The sequence below is a fragment of the Cricetulus griseus genome, chromosome 2, assembly GCF_003668045.3.
Source record: "Cricetulus griseus strain 17A/GY chromosome 2, alternate assembly CriGri-PICRH-1.0, whole genome shotgun sequence".
NCBI classification, from domain to species: domain Eukaryota; kingdom Metazoa; phylum Chordata; class Mammalia; order Rodentia; family Cricetidae; genus Cricetulus; species Cricetulus griseus.
Genome location: NC_048595.1, coordinates 397,095,188 through 397,111,424, shown reverse-complemented (window position 1 = coordinate 397,111,424; position 16,237 = coordinate 397,095,188). Strand labels below are relative to the sequence as shown.

At 46.5% G+C, this 16,237-nt stretch overlaps 1 protein-coding gene across 2 annotated transcripts in view; it reads left to right on the top strand.

The window, feature by feature from the left end:
* The window catches only part of Bin2 (bridging integrator 2), a 28,123-nt gene extending 14,597 nt beyond the window's left edge, over positions 1–13,526 (top strand). Inside the window, exons 6-11 of one of the 2 annotated variants that reach the window (XM_035440880.1) lie at positions 1,546–1,653; positions 1,867–1,952; positions 3,725–3,800; positions 4,524–4,606; positions 5,901–6,571; positions 13,151–13,526. In XM_035440880.1, the coding sequence (XP_035296771.1) occupies positions 1,546–1,653; positions 1,867–1,952; positions 3,725–3,800; positions 4,524–4,606; positions 5,901–6,571; positions 13,151–13,209 (1,083 nt within the window). In that variant the 3' untranslated portion in view covers positions 13,210–13,526. Of the gene's footprint in view, positions 1–1,545; positions 1,654–1,866; positions 1,953–3,724; positions 3,801–4,523; positions 4,607–5,897; positions 6,572–13,150 lie in introns of both variants that reach the window. The other variant, XM_035440879.1, reaches the window with a different exon arrangement.
* Positions 13,527–16,237: the final 2,711 nt, after the last annotated feature.

The window sequence follows — 16,237 nt, the reverse complement described above, 5'->3', positions numbered from 1 at the left end:
CAGGAACTCAAGCAGGGCAGGAGCTGATGCAAAGGCCATGGAGGGTGCTGCTCACTGCCTTGTTCCTCATGGCTTGCTCAGCCTGTTTTCTTATAGAACCTAGGGCCACCAGCCCAAGGATGGCTCCAATAGGCTGGGTCTTCCTCTATGGATCACTAATTAAGAAAATGCAGTACAGCCAGATCTTATAGAGGCATTTTCTCAGTTGAGGTTCCTCATTTCAGATGACTCTAGCTTGTGTCAAGTTGACCTAAAAGTAGCCAGCAGAGTAGCCCAGGCTGGCCTTGAACTCACAGAGATCTACCTGCTTCTGCTTTCCAAGTGCTGGAATTAAAGTTATGCACCACCACACCTAGCTTCCTCCTTTTTGAAAGATTCCTTTACTTATTTTGTGACACGAGTGCACGGGCCCTGCACACTAGAAAAAGGCATCGGATCTCCTAGAACTGGAGTTAGAGGTGGCTGTGAGCCTTCTGATTGGGTGCTGGGAACTGGACCCAGGTCCTCTGCAAGAGCAGCCAGTGAGTGCTGTTAGTAGCTGAGCTGTCTCTCTAGACCCTTGAGTTACTTCTCATCAGAGGCACTTCATGCAACCCCATACTGAAACGGGTGAGGAAGCTGTAGAAGAAGATCACAGATCTCTTCCAATTCTGACAGATGAGCTGGGCAGGCTGGGGTCCGCTCCCCCCAGTACAGCTGGTAGTTTCAATGAGACTGCATAAACTCTCACTGCTTATAGCAATTTATAATTTCTGTGTGCTTAGAGCTCTTAGAGTGCTTTATGCTCAGCATCTGGTCTTTAAAGAAATGCTAGTGTAGGGTTGATGAGGCTACCAAGGTTCAAAAAGAGATGTCCCCTACCCTAGGCCACAAGGCTAGTAAGTGGTACAGAGAGGACTAAAACCCAGAATCCTGATTTTCAGTTTAGTGGGTTTCTCATGGTTGTTTCTCCTGGAAGCTGGACCAGTTTATAACAGACTTGCAGGAAAATTTAAATCTTAATACAGATTTCTTAACCGGGCAGTGGTGGTGGTGGTGCACACCTTTAGTCTCAGCACTCGGGAGGCAGAGACAGTTGGATCTCTGTGAGATTGAGGCCAGCCTGGTCTACAAAGTGAGTTCCAGGACAGGCTCCAAAGCTACATAGAGAAACCCTGTTTCAAAAAACAAAACAAAATTCATTTAAAATTAAAAACAAAAATCTTAAGGGCTGGAGAGATGGCTCAGAGGTTAAGAGCACTGACTGTTCTTCCAGAGGTCCTGAGTTCAATTCCCAGCAACCACATGGTGGCTCACAACCACCTTGAATGAGATCTGATGCCCTCTGCTGGCATGCAGGCAGAAGACTGTATATATAATAAATAAAATCTTAAAAAAAAATAAAAACAAAAATCTTAATACAGATTTCTCTACCTGAGAATCCCTGCTTTCCTGACATCATGAGGGAGCCTAGTTATACAACTCAGTGGTAAAATTCAGGAATCTAGTTTCTTGGCCACTGGAAAGTGAGTCACATCTATCCCCTTTCTCATCACCCTGGGCTAGGAGAGAATTGCCAAGCGGGGCCGGAAACTGGTAGACTATGATAGTGCCCGACACCACCTGGAGGCTGTGCAGAATGCTAAGAAGAAAGATGAGGCTAAGACTGCCAAGGTAAAAACAAACAAAAAACCTGCCACCACTGGGGGAATGAAGGGCAAGTGCAGGAATAACAGATTCCTGTGTCCTGAAAAATTTATTTTCTTTTGCCTTGTTACCATGAGGGCAGTCAGAGTCCTAAGGCTGAGGAGGACTCCGGTCTGGGCAGGGAGAGAAGAGGCGGTGAGGGTGACAAAGGCAGCCTCTACCTCTCGTTCTGTCACCCAGGCAGAAGAAGAGTTCAGCAAAGCCCAGGGTGTGTTTGAAGATCTGAACCAGGAACTGCTGGAGGAGCTGCCTGTTCTCTATAATAGGTAATGACTGATTTCAGGGCGGGCCACTGCTTAGGCTAGTGGAGCGCAGAGCCACCGGTAGTCCAAGTATGGCATGCAATAGTGGGGCATGGATGTAGCCTCAGCCCTGCCACTAATTGGCTGTGTGATTAGGCAAGCATCCTTATCTCTCTAGACTTGTGACACAGAGAGCCATCCTTGCCCCACCAGCTTTTCTGGGTTTGAGGACAAGGTATTTGTTGGGTAGGAGAGATCTTGTCTAGTGAAGTGCTTTGTCATCCAAATTTCATTGCGCAATTGTGTATTGTTTAAGTCACCATGGTTCACAGGCATTCAGATTCACATAGACCCTGGGAAGGTGATCCCCACTAACAAAAGTGCCAGCACTTCATGGTAGACAAAAGTGTTTTAGATTTAAAGCTTCCATAGTATCTTATTTTCATTGCACCAAGTCCACTTTTGTAAGATTGAAGCAGAACTGTTTTATTGCTTAGTTTGTCTATAGCCTTTCTTAAGTCAGGTCTAGTTTTGTAGCCCAGGCTGGCCTTAGACTTTTGATCCTCCTGTCTGGACTTCCCAAGGGCCAGGATTATAGGCATCGTCACCATGCTGTTAGCATACAGTTTTTTTGTTTTGTTTTGTTTTGTTTTTTATTGACTGCATTTATGTGACTTCAAGACAGGGTTTCTCTATACAACAGCCCTGGCTGTCCTGGGACTCACTTTTTAGACCAGGCTGGCCTCAAATTCACAGATGTCTGCCTGCCCTCTGCCTCCCAAGTGCTGGGATTGAAGGAGTGTGCCATCACGCCCCACATGACTCCAAAGTTAAATAGAGTAGAAACAGTTTATTTCTCAGTGTTATGGGGAGCCCACCAGAGAGGACAACTCAGGTGAGCCAATTGAAAGCCTTTATTCCAGCCGGCTGGGGCCACACTCAGGTATTAGGGGACTAAAGGGTGACCCTGAGTATCCAGAATATGGGGTTTTGAAGGTAGAAACTGTGTTCTGGCATCTTGCTCAGCAGATGCTAGGGGTGGGGGTGTCACAGAAGCAAGCAGTTTAATAGAAACAGTCAGCTGGAGGGGTTTCCACACAGACAGGCTAAGGTAAGTTAGCTAGGACATCCTGACCTCAGGTCCCGGACTAGAGTTGTATAGTTTTCCATGGGATTCTCAATCAAGGAGACCGGATTCTAATTAAACCTGAAATGGCCCCAGCAAGAATACAAGATGGAGGAAGCTCTGCATTGTCTTGTTTTGTCACAGATATAAACTTTCCATATCCATTTTTAGGGAATTCTGTTGAGGTATACACACATAGAATTCATGTATTGCTGAAAGAAAAAGAATTGCTCCTTATTATAATTATACAGCCTTATATTTTTACAGCTCTTAAAAATTCTGCAAAGCAGTTTCTGTATTAACACTTCAGAAGCCCAAAACAGATTTAAAAACAAAAAACAAACAAAAAAAAAACCCAGGGTCTCACTATGTAGCCCTGGCTGTCATGGAACTCACTCTGTAGATCAGGCTGATCTCAAACTCAGAAAACTATCCACCTGCCTCTGCCTCCCAGTCATTGGCATGTCCCACCACATCCAGCCAGACAGCTTCCATGTCAGCCTGTGCTAATATTGTCTCCCTCACTTTTCTGTACTCATGGCCCATCTGCCATGAGTCACATTCCAGATCATCAGCATCTGGACACCAGATGCCTTTCTCTGGTGAGCCTTGTTGGTGGCTATCTGGGCCCCCTGCCGCTCTTACCCCATGCTTGTTTCTTTCCCCGTAGTCGTATTGGCTGTTATGTGACCGTCTTCCAAAACATCTCTAACTTGAGAGATGTGTTCTACAGAGAGATGAGCAAGGTGAGAGACGCCTCAGTGGGATTCTCAGGGGGATCCATGGTGGGCCTTGTTCACACAGTGTCTTTAGACAGGGAGCACAGAGTTGACTTTTATCCCCTGATGAAGTGATTGTGTTGAATGCTATTAAGATGCACATCTGTGCACACTATCAGAGTGTCTTCTCCATCTCCCGTAACTGGCCGAACCAGAGCTCCAGCATGAGTAATTGACCTGAGAGCAAGGTGGTGAAGCCCCAGGTGCTGCTTCAGAGTGGGGGGAGTGGTGTTCAAACACAGGCCATTTTTTGAGTGGATGCACTAGAGGAGGACCAGTGGCGGTGACAGGCAGCCATGAACGCTACCTTGTGAGGTCTTTTCTGCTGTGAAATTACAGGATTCTCTGCTGTTTCATGTTATACTCACAGATAGCCACAGGTTCCTTCCCACAGTTCACTGCTAACTTGACTTGCTTAGTTAATGTTAACATGAGCTTTTATTCCTTGCATCACGAGACAAGTGACAACCTCAAGTCAAACCCCACCCCGTGCCTTGAGAAAGCTGCCTTTGCTGCCCTCGGGGCATAATGAACCAAGGAGGAAGGGAGTAGGGTGAGGCCAGATGGTGGCAGTGCTGGAGAGATGAGGGTGTGGTACAAGGACCAGGAGGTTTTGTTTGGGAAAGCTGACTGGGGAGGGAATGGCCATGGACTCCCATTTGTCAGCTTCTGCTTTCTTCCTGGCTCTAGCTGAACCACACTCTCTATGAAGTGATGAGCAAACTGGAGAAGCAGCATTCTAACAAAGTCTTTGTGGTGAAGGGACTGTCAAGGTGAGCCAGTGAGACACTGCTTGTCTTGTGCCCTGTGGGCACAGCTTCAGCATCTTCATCCCTACGTCACGACAGGCCCTGCCTTTTTGCTCTTGGTCATTGCAGTTTACCCTGTGCCCCCATGGAAATAATTTTTCTTTTCATCAAATATTTCAGGTATAATTAAAGATGAAAAAAACAATTAGTCATATACCTACCACCAACCTTAGGCAATCAGCTGTTGTAACCAGACACAGTGGCACACGCCTAGCTTGAGTTTGATCCTGATCTCACAGGGTAGAAAAAGAGAACCAATTTCTACAAGTTGTCCTATGACCTCTACATGTACTTCCGTGGTGTTTGCGCTCTCTCTCTCTCTTTCTCTCTCTCTCTCTCTCTCATGCACGCACACACACACACACACACAAATAAATGCAATAAAATTTTAAAATATGCAAATATCTCATATGTGAATATATTATGAAATAAATGACATGTGCATAGAAACAGCAAGTCCTGGGTTTAAGACAGTGGTCATCTTGGGTAGAGGTGGGAAAAGAATGAGTGAGGAGAGACACTGGGTGACTCGGCTTTGTCTATAGTGGTCCTCCTCTTTCCACCCCCTATTCCCCATAACAAGGTCTCACTCTGTAGTATAGGCTAGCCTGAAACTGTATCGCCATGTGGCCAGGATAGTCTCAAATTTATGACTATCTTGGCTTTGCCTCCCAAGAGCTAGGAGTGTGCCACTGTGCCTGGTTACAACAGCTGTCAGGCATGACAGTAAGAGCCTTTAGCCTCAGAGTCATCTTGCTAGCCCTCATTTTGAAACTTTATATAAATGGACTTCTTCTGTCTATATTTTCTGCAAATTTTTGAAATGGGGGGTCTCACCAGTTGCTCAAGGTGGTCTTTCCTCCTTACTGGGTCTCTTAGTTCCTCCTTCATTGCAACCTCTCTTGTGTCCCTGGTATTCTTTGACTTATGCTTTGTGGTTCCAGATTACTAGCTCTATTGAATGGTCTTTGGTGCTGCAGGAGAGCTCACGGTTCCTGCTCTGTGACACCCCTGTTGATCCTTTTCCTGCTTTTCAACTATTTAACCCTCTGTGAAGAGGTGATTTACCTCAGGTTTTTGTTGGTATATTCTGAATTCCAGTCCTGTAATTACACACATTGTAAATCTCTTTCCCTGTCTGTCTTGACTTCTTCTGTCACTTTTGTATGTTCTATCTTTTCCATTCATGAGTTCTTCATACTGTAAGTGTCCCTTGGCATATGATTGCTCCCCCTGAATGTCCTTCCTTCCACAGCAGCAGCAGGCGCTCCTTAGTCATCTCTCCCCCGGTTCGAACCTCAACAGCCTCCACCCCTGTGACCTCACCTACCAGCCCCTCGGCTCTCTCTGTGACCAGTGAGAGTGAGTCTGTCTCAGCAACCAGAAAAGCGCTGACCTCCGACACTGCAGATGGAGAGGACAGCAGTGACAGCAAGGAGTCCTTAAGAGATGAGGAAGTGGAGGACGGCCAGTCTGAAGCAAGTTCTTCAGAGGAAGAAGAGCCTCTACTAGCCTGGAACGGGCCCACCCAGGCCCCACCCTCTCCTGCATCCCAGGAGGGAGCTGCCCTGTGCTCCGCGGCTCCATCCCTGAGCAGAGGTCAGACCCCAGTGGAGCAGCCTTCCCCACCAGAAGTATTCCTCCGCACCCGCACCTCGAGTGAAGGAGCAGAGCAGACCAAAAAAGGAGCCTCTATCCAGAGGGCATCAGCACCCCCTAGTCGGCCTCCACCACCCAAAGCCCCTTCGAGCCCCAGGCTTGCTTCAGGCAGTAGGCCCAGTAGTCTTCCAGCCTCTGGAGAAGGTTCACCCCGAAGTCCCAGGGCCTTCTCAGAAGCCTCTTCCAGTCCAGAAGCACCTGAGAAGCCTCTGAGAACCCCAGAGGCCTCAGAAAAGGAAAGCGCTGGCAGCCCGGGCCCAGAAGAGCCATGTGCCTCCTCCACTGTGAGCACCGTCCAGGCAAGTGAGGCTCTGGTTGGGCCTTTTTCTATTTTATTTGGTTTGGCTTTTTAATTTTTTTTTTTTTTAATTTTAGTTTTTGGAGATAAGTGTCCTAGAACTTGTTTAGACCAAGATGGCCTTGAACTCACAGAGATTTGCCTGCCTTTCCTCTTGAGTGTTGGGATTAAACACTTGCGCCACTGAGCCCAGCTTTAATAAAAATATTGGCTTAAGCATGAAGTTTAAGAAAGAGGGACACTCAGTTAAGAATGCCCCAGAACACAGGTGTCAGCTTCTTTGAGAGAGCTGCTTTTTGTTTGTTTTATGTTTTGTTTTTTATAATTTTTTATTTACTTTTATTTTATGTGCACTGGTGTTTTGTCTGCAAGTATGTGTGAAGGTGTCAGATCTTGGAATCACAGGCAGTTGTAAACTGCCATGTGGTTGCTGGGAATTAAACCCGTGTTCTCTGGAAGAGCAGTGAGTGCTCTTGACTGCTGAGCTATCTCTCTAGCCCCGTGTGTTTTGTTTTCTTTCTTTCTTTCTTTCTTTTTTTTTTTTTTTTTTTTTTTTGAGACAGGGTTTCTCTGTGTAGCTTTGGAGCCTATCCTGGCACTCGCTCTGGAGACCAGGCTGGCCTCGAACTCACAGAGATCCACCTGCCTCTGCCTCCCGAGTGCTGGGATTAAAGGCGTGTGCCACCAGTGCTCGACTGTTTTGTTTTCTTAAGACAGAGACTCACTACATAGCCCTGGCATTCTGGAGCTAGAACTCTGGAGCTCACTATGTAGAACAGGCAGGCTTCAAATGCTTTGCTTCCCAGGCACTACTGTACAGTGTCCACCGCCGTGTCCACCACTGTGTCCACCCCTGTGCCTGGCTCTGTTGGGTCTTTCCTTTGCTGTAGTCAGAATGCTCCACAGCCAAGAAAAGTAAGGATTTCAGGGTCTCCAGGTTTCTCCTAGACGGACTGGGAATACAGGTTAGTCTGTAGAGTGTCCGAGTGTTTGTCTGGTGTGCACAGGTGCTAGATGTATCCTCAGTGCAGACACACAACAAAAACCACCCAACAACACCCTTGGGCACTTTTTCTTAAAATCTAAAATTGTTTTGAATTTTTTTGTCTGTTTTGTTTTGTTTTGTTTGAGGCAGGGTCTTGCTTGGTCTAGAACTCACTATGTAGACCAGACAACTGATAGGAAATTTACCTGCATCTCCTCCGGAGTCCTGGGGTTACAAGTGCAAACCACCATGCCCAGTTCTCTCTCCTCACCTTTTTAAAAACAAATATTTATTTCTTTATTGTACATGTAAATGTGTGTTGGCACACTTGTGTCATGGCTTAGATGTGTGCACCTGTGAATGTGTGTTGGCGCACATGCATCATGACTTGGATGTGTGTGCCTGTGAATATGTGTTACATGGGCATCATGGCTTGCATGTGGAGACCAGAGGACCAGTCTCAGGAATCTGTAGAATCCTTCTATTATGTGGCTTCTGGGGATTGAACTGAGACCATCAGGTTTGGCAGGCAGCAAGCGCCTCTACTCAGTAAGTTATCTTGCAGCCTCCCCCTCACCTTTGACACTGGGTCTCATGTAGCCTGGCCTCAGACTTGCTGTATAGCTCAGGTGACCTTGAGCCCTGTCCACTGCCTGATCTTGCCAGTACTGGGATTAAAAGATGTGCCACCATCCCCATTATTTTTCAATAGGGACAGGAGACAGTCGACAGTTTATAATTCTTGCCTATGGTAAATAAGCCGAAGAAGAGGGCAGCAGATTTTCAGGACGTATCTTCTTTGATGACAAGGACCTAAAAGCAGGAATGTATAGAACTCATAAAGAAAAGATGTGGAAACAGAGTCTCACTACAAAGCTCTGATTGGTCTGAAACTCACTTATAGAGATCAGGCTAACCCTGAATTTGCAGCAGTCTTCCTGCCTCTGCCTTCCAAGTCCCATGACTACAGGCGTGTGCTACCATACCTATAGGGATGGCCTTTGAAAGGTGAGGGGACAGGTAAGAAAAAGGTGAGATGCTGATCACGGAAAAGCAAAGAGTTCTATTAGGGTTATGGAAGTCAGGTTATGTTATATTAAAGTTATTGGGTTTTTTCTATTTACACACACACACACACACATATATATATATATATATATATATATAGAGAGAGAGAGAGAGAGAGAGAGAGTTTTGCTTGCATGTAAGTCTGTATACTGCTTGTGTGTGCCTGGTACCAGAGAGGGCAGTGGCTCCCCTGGAACTGGAGTAACAGACAGTTGTGAGCTGCCATGTGGTTGCTGAGAGTCAAACGTTGGTTCTCTGGAAGAGCAGCCAGTGCTCTTAATTATTGAGCTATCTCTGCAGGCCCATATTCAAATCATATGGGAAACTTATCGTAATAAAGGGAGAACTAACTGGCTGACAAGATGGTAGGTAGAAGTGCTTGCTGTGAAAGCTTGAGTTTAATCCCTGGGACCCACTGTGGAGGGAGAGAATTGACTTCCTAAAATCATCCCGACATGATACCTGTGTGTTCTACACACACACACACACACACACACACACACACACACACACACACACACACAAATGTAATAAAAAATTGAGTAGTGGGATGGAACTGGACCTGTTGGCACATGCCTGGATCCCAGTGACAGTACCTGAAAGACTGAGGCAGAGTGGATTCAGAGTTCAAGGCCAGATTATTACATATAATAAGACACTGCCTCAAAAAGTCCAAGCAAGCAAGCAATGAGGATGAGAAAAAGAATTAAGAAAAAAATGTTATGGAAAGGGAGGTGCATAAAGCCTCTCAGGGAAACAGCATAGGGCGGACTGCCTTGAAAAAAATAATTTTCTTCTTTGATGTTGAGCAGTGGTCTGTGGTCAGGTGCATTGTAGAGAAGGTCACAAGACATGACTGACCAGACAACACTAGGATTCACTCACCAACTGCAGTCACCAGGCAAGCCCATATATACTGTGTTCCAGGCACTTTTCTGGAAGATGGGTTAAGACAGTAAACAGTGATTTGGTGTCTAGCTAAGTTAGATGCTTACCTGGCATACATAAACCCCAGGTTTGATACCTAGCACTCCATTAACCAGACATGGTGGCACAGGACTATAATCCCAGCACTACAGAAGCAAAGGCAGTAGGATGAAAAGTTCAGGGTCACCCTCAGTTATATGGTGGGCTTGGAGCCACTCTGGACTATGTGAGACCCTGTCTCAACACATCAGATGTGGCCTGTGACCCAGCTCCAGGGCAGGGAGATGTGAGGCACGATAGGAAGAGCCCTGGAACTTCCAGCCAAACCTAAAAGCAATGAGACTTGGGTCTAGAAAGAGTGTAGGCGGAATATTCTGTCCCACCTGCCAACTCTAGTAACCACACAGAAACTTATTAATTATAAATATTCGGTCAATAGCTTAGACTTGTTACTAACTAGTTCTTATAACTTCAATTAACCCATATTTTGTATCTATGCTCTACCTGGTACCTTTTCTCAACATGGCATGTTCATCTTGTTTCTCCGTGCATCTCCTGGTGACTCCACCCTCTTCATCCCAGAGAGCTCTCTCCCTGTCTGCAAGTCCCACCTAACTTCTTCCTGCCTAGCAATTGGCCATTTAGCTCTTTATTAAACCAACGAGAGCAACAGATCTTCACAGTGTCCAAAAAGATTGTTCCACAGCAGGAGAGGTTTTCTGAGAGACACTGAGTTGATAGAGAAGGGCATCCTGAAACTTTCTTCTGGCTCTATACAGGAGAGCGAGCACACACACACACCACACACACACACACACACACACACACACACACACACACACGCACACACGCACACACGCGCACACACACAGAGAGTTGTGGGGCTGTCACTCAGGTGGGCAGATGTGGGGCTCTGTTATCCAGGTGGGCAGTTGTGGAGCTCTGTCATTCAGGGTGGGCAGTTGTGAAGCTATGTCCTGCATCATTTACTTTGACCTGCAGGTTTTTTCAGAACCTGGTGAAGTGAGGACAAAGAAGAGGACATAAGTGAGGACAAAGTGAGACAAGGAAGAGGACATAAATTCCTCTCGGCTGACTCTGCAGAGGCACTGTCATCTGTCACCAGCATGATGGTGCCTCCAGCCTGGGCTGTAGGAAGCACTGAAGGCCCCAACAGGGAAGATAGAAAGCTGTTCCATGGCACTATGTGGGGTAATGAAGGTGCAGGACACCAGACAGTTTTAAATAGCAGAGTTGGAACAAGGATTGGAGTGGATGAAATATGGCCATGTCTCACTTTTCTACTTTGAAAAATAGCACTTAGCAATGAGAGTGTGTACAGTGCAGTGGTAGAAAACTACCTAAGCATATGGAGGTTCTGGGCTTGAGCCCAGCACATGAAAAGAAGGAAGATCCAAAACTATTATCATTAGTATTATTGTTCAGATAGTGTCTCATGTAATCCAGGCTAGCCTTTTAAACAATTTGTAAGGTTATTTATGTGAATGAGTATTTTGCCCACATGTGTATCTGGGCACCACATGTAGTTCCAGTGTCCATGGAGGCCAGAGGCTATCAGATCCTCTGGAGCTAGTTACTGTAGATTGTGAGCAGCTATGTGGCTAGTGACTTCATCTGTTTTTCAAAGGACGGGTTTTTGGTGTCTTTTTTGTTTTGTTTTTATTATGTATACGGTGTTCTGCCTGCATGTATGCCTGCAGGCCAGAAGAGGGCACCAGATCTCATTACAGATGGTTGTGAGCTACCATGTGGTAGCTGGGAATTGAACTCAGGACCTCTGGAAGAGTAACCTGGGCTTTTAGCTGCTGAGCCATCTCGCCAGCCCTCAAATGAGGGTTTTATAGCGTGTGTATTACTCAGTTGATGGAATCAAATTCAGAACTTACTCATGTTAGGCAAGTACCACTGAGTGACCTATGTCCCCATTCAAAGGAAAAAGCAGTTTTAATGTTAAAATGCTATGGTCTTCCTGACATGGTTCTTTGACGGTGCTGTCTATGGCTTGGCTTCTAACTTTCCTGAAACTACTGAAACCATTAAGGGAGCTGGAAAGATTGCTCAGTGGTAAGTGCTTGCCATACAAGCCCAGGGAATTTGGTTCCCAGCCCCTGAGTTTGGATCCCAGCACCCACATGAAGCTGCAGTTGGTGACATGTGGGAAATAGAGACAGGAAAAGCCCTGGTGTTTGATGGCCACCCAATCTAGCCAAACTAGTGAGCTCCAAATTCAGAGACCCTGCCTCAAGGAATATGGCAAGGGGCCAGCAAGATTGCTTAGCAGGTAAAGATGCCTACCACTGAGACTAATAACCTAGATACCTAGGATCACATAGCAGATGGAGAGACCCCAGTCCCAAATGTTGTCCTCTGATTTCCACACACCATGGCATGTACACACATGCACAAAAAAAAAAAAAAAAACCCACACTAAAATGTAATTTTAAAAAATAAGAAAAAAAGTTAAGAGAGTGACAAAGGAGACACCCAGCATCAATCTCTAGCCTCCACATGCATATGCATACATATGTGTGCTTACATACACACACACACACACACACACACACACACAGACAAACAAAGGAAACCATTAAGCCTCCTGCCTCTCCTCATCTCTGACCACTTATAGCTTAGCATCACGTGACACCCTTCAAATATTTATTTATTTTGTTCAATCTGTAAAAGAACACAGAAGAAAGCCTACCCTCATGCTTCAGGCTCAGGGAGATGGTATCAGATGTTTCCTTTGTATTGCTTATGACCCTTGGAAAGTATAAGGCACGGAAGACCTTCCATGGGAGACTGGGGAAGCTGAGCCATCTCTCACTGACAGAACTGTTGCCTTTGTAGGACCAAGGCCCTGAACCTCACCTCTGTTCGGATCCAGGAGGAAACACCATCACAGCGCCCAAGTCTCAGGAAGAGGTACAGAGGTCTGGGGATGTAGCTCAGTCAGTGGAGTGCTTGCCCAGCACACATGAAGTCCTGGCTTCACTCCTCGGTGCCACATACCCTGAGCACAGTGGCACACACCAGTAATCTCAGTCCTTGGGAGGGGGCGGCAAAAGTACCAGAAGTTGAAGGTTACTCTTGGCTAACTCTATAGCTAATTTGAGTGCTGGGATTACAAGCAGCCCACAATACCTGGGGCCCAGAGTCCATAGGGGTTCTGCCCAACCTGCTTATACTTGCTTTAAAAAGTGATGTTATCCAGAATATACAAAAACATACTTACACTTCCTCACAGACACAGCATAGTACAGTAACTCAGAATGTGAGCCAGAATGGTGGCATGAAATAGAGCCATGAATTGTTTAATTTCCAAGAAACACCCAAGCAACTCTCCCAGTAGATGGTGCCCCCTCCTAAGGAGAACAGCTGCTGCCAGTGTGGTGGGCAGGTCCCTCTGTGCATCAGCCACAGAGGTAGTGGCGCTGTGGGGAATCCCAGGAGCCAGCACTACAGTGCCACCCTCCGCAGAGGTCATTGGCTCTGCATGAAATGTAATTCAAGAGAAAGAAGTAGAGTTTTTTACCCCTCCTGAGTAGGTCAGCGTCTAATGCAACCATGTCTACCTCCCAGGTATTTACAAGTGAAAATACAGAACTCTGAAGAGAAACTGCCAGGATACCTAACCCCATCTGCCCATAGGAGCTTCTCTAAGAGGGTCAAGGATACAAGCCACACCCACTCCACATTCTCAGGCAGTGTGAATACTTAGTTTCGGAGACCTGTCATTGTTGGAGTCTGAGAAGCAGCCTTAGGGAAAAGGGTGTCACACTCAGGGAACATTTTACTCAAGGTTTGAGTATTAATAAAGCCAGGGTTGTAATAATGCTAACACAAAAATGTCTATGGGCTTGTCCACACACTCTCAGAGGACATATGTCTAACTATCCACTCACTTGGCAAATACTTAAAGCTGAAAGATTTTCATATTACTAAATAAAATGTGATTTTGACTAAGTGTGCAGTCTTTCCCTGAGCATTGTTTTCCACTTAGATGGGGTTAATGATTTCTGCCCCAGGTTCAGAAGGCATAAGTCATACACTTGACCCCTGTTCACCAACCTCCTGGCTGGAATGCTTGTCTAAGTGCCCCCTCCGTCCTGGTGAATTCCTACATGAGCAAATACTGTAGGAAAGGGCTCTCCAGAGCTGTGTGTCATCTGTGCAGGCTAGTGCCCTGTGAATCAGGACATGAGCCAGATGGAGGCAGCTACAAAACACAGGATGGGGAAGCACACCCATAGTGGCATTAAATGGAGTCAGAAGTCCTAGTCTGAGCCCTGTCATTTGCCTTCAGTACAAACTTCTATAAAAACACAGTGACCTGAAGTCCTTCCTGTCACCTGTCTACCTTTGCTCTTGCTCATCATTTTTTCCCTCCCCTTTGATCTTTAGAAATGAGGTTTCATGTAGCCCAGGTTAGCTCTGAACCACCTCCACATGCTAAGATTCCTAGTGTGTACTGCCATGCCCAGCCTATGTCTGTCCCACAGACAGGTCACTAGCCACTGTCATTCCTAAGCATGCAATGAGAACCTACTCTGCTAAGTAGAGTGACTGAGCCAGAAAAGCAAGATGAGGGACAGGTGCCAGAGAAACAGGATGAGGGAAGAGCCCCAGAGCAACACGGGACGCCGAGCAGACCCGCAGAGCAGGGGGACACAAGTGAACACCAGTTGTGAGAAATGATTCAAGGTTAAGCCTGAGAAGCAAGTCTAGCAGTGCCACCTTTGGAAACTGACTACAGAAGGAAGCTTGCTTATCTGGACCCTCTGGTTGCAAGAAATGGACAAAATGAAGCAATGGAGAATACTTTGGCAAGTGGGCAGTTCATAGAGCTGAAAGAACAACTAGATACAAGAAAGACAAGACCAGCTCATGGAATCCTTGCAGGGCTGAGGGGTCTGCTGCCCCGGCCTCAGCTGCAGCTACCACCTGCCTAGCACCATGTCCTCTCCAGAGCCTCCAGTACAATGGAGAAAGAGCCTGGCTGGTTCTGTTTGCACAGTATGCCTGTCCTGCAGCAGGGAAATGGGAACCATGACTGCTAGTGCTAGGGCAGGGGACGACATGACATAATGGTGTCTATGATGACAAAAGGAAGGAAAGTGGTGAGGCGGGTCCCTTACAGATGACAGTAATTACAAGCCACCATAATTTTACTATTATTGTGTTTAATGGGTGTGTGAATGGGTGGAGGCTTATCCAACTGTACAGGACTATTATGGACTGTTGATTAGACATCAGTTAGGTCCTGGGCTATAAACACTAATTCTAGGAGGCCCACGGTCCCTAAACAGGACACAGAACTTGAGGTATGTCCAGGAGTGACTTTCCCATTTTATGTCTATGTATAGTGTATAATCTACCAAAGGGAGAGGCTGGTAACTGAATTATTTTTTCATCAAGCAGGAAAATGCTTCCTTAATCAGAGCCTCCCATACTCTTTGATACCCAGAGAGGGCTGGGTACAGAGATGTGCCTGTCTTACTTCATCAGACACCCCTGCAAGGTGGGTGGGCAGTCCTTCCTTGCCCTGTAATGAACTTGTGGATGTACACAGTGGCCATAAGGATGTGCAAGCTAGCACACACCCATTATGGTGAGCCCAGGGAGAGTCAAAACCACATCTGGGCATGGTTTCCTGGACCCCAACCCTTAGGAATCATTTTTTTGAAATCAAGCCCTATTATTTCTTTTTAAAAAGCATGTCCTCCATAGGTTCTCTTTCCTCAGAACAGTGGTCTGGGGTGGGGGTGGGGGGAATGTGCATTCTTAAGAGAGGGAGGGAGGAAAGGAGGGAGGAAGGGAGGAAGATCCTTAAATGACCCCATTGCCTGCTTTCACTAGCTACCCTAGAAAACATTCCCTCTGTAGCATTCTCAGAATCACTACTTCCCAGTGTAACTGTGGGATCATCGAAGGGTAGAGAAGAGGCTGGGAATGCAGGCTCCTCCTGTGTTCCTCCATCTTCACCCTCTGGAAAACCCTCGGGGCAGCAGATGTAGTTCATTTGGTAGAGTGCTTGTCTAGCATTTATGAAGGCCTGGATTTCATCTCCAGTACCACATAAACCAGACATGGCGGGGATCCAAAACCCTCTTCTGGCTTCCAGAGGTATCCACACATACATGTGGAACACACATACACACACACACACACAAACACACACACACACACACACACACACACACACACACACACACACACACACACACACACGTCAGCCCAGTCCTCAGGAGGTGAAGATAAGAGGATCAGAAATTCAATTTACCCTTACATGTTCCATAGAAAGATTTGAGGCCACTGTGAGAAACATGAGACCCTGTCTTAAAAAAAAAAGAAACAAAGCATCTGATAAATCCAGCTCAAGCCTTCTGTTACAGGGCTTTTGCTTCTTGCTTTGCTTTTGACTTGCTTGTTTCCAGGCTGTCTCTTCCCCAGACAATGGGAAGGCTTTCAGGGAGTGGGCCGTAGCCACATTGTAGGACTTCCAAGTCTGTTGGGAGGGAGAAGTCTGGAGCTGCTACAACAGAGGCACAGCTGGAGTTGTGACCAAGGCACTTTATCAGCATGTGACCCTACTACTGTCTCCAAGGAGGCAGGGGAAAAGGCCCACATGCTCAGCTAG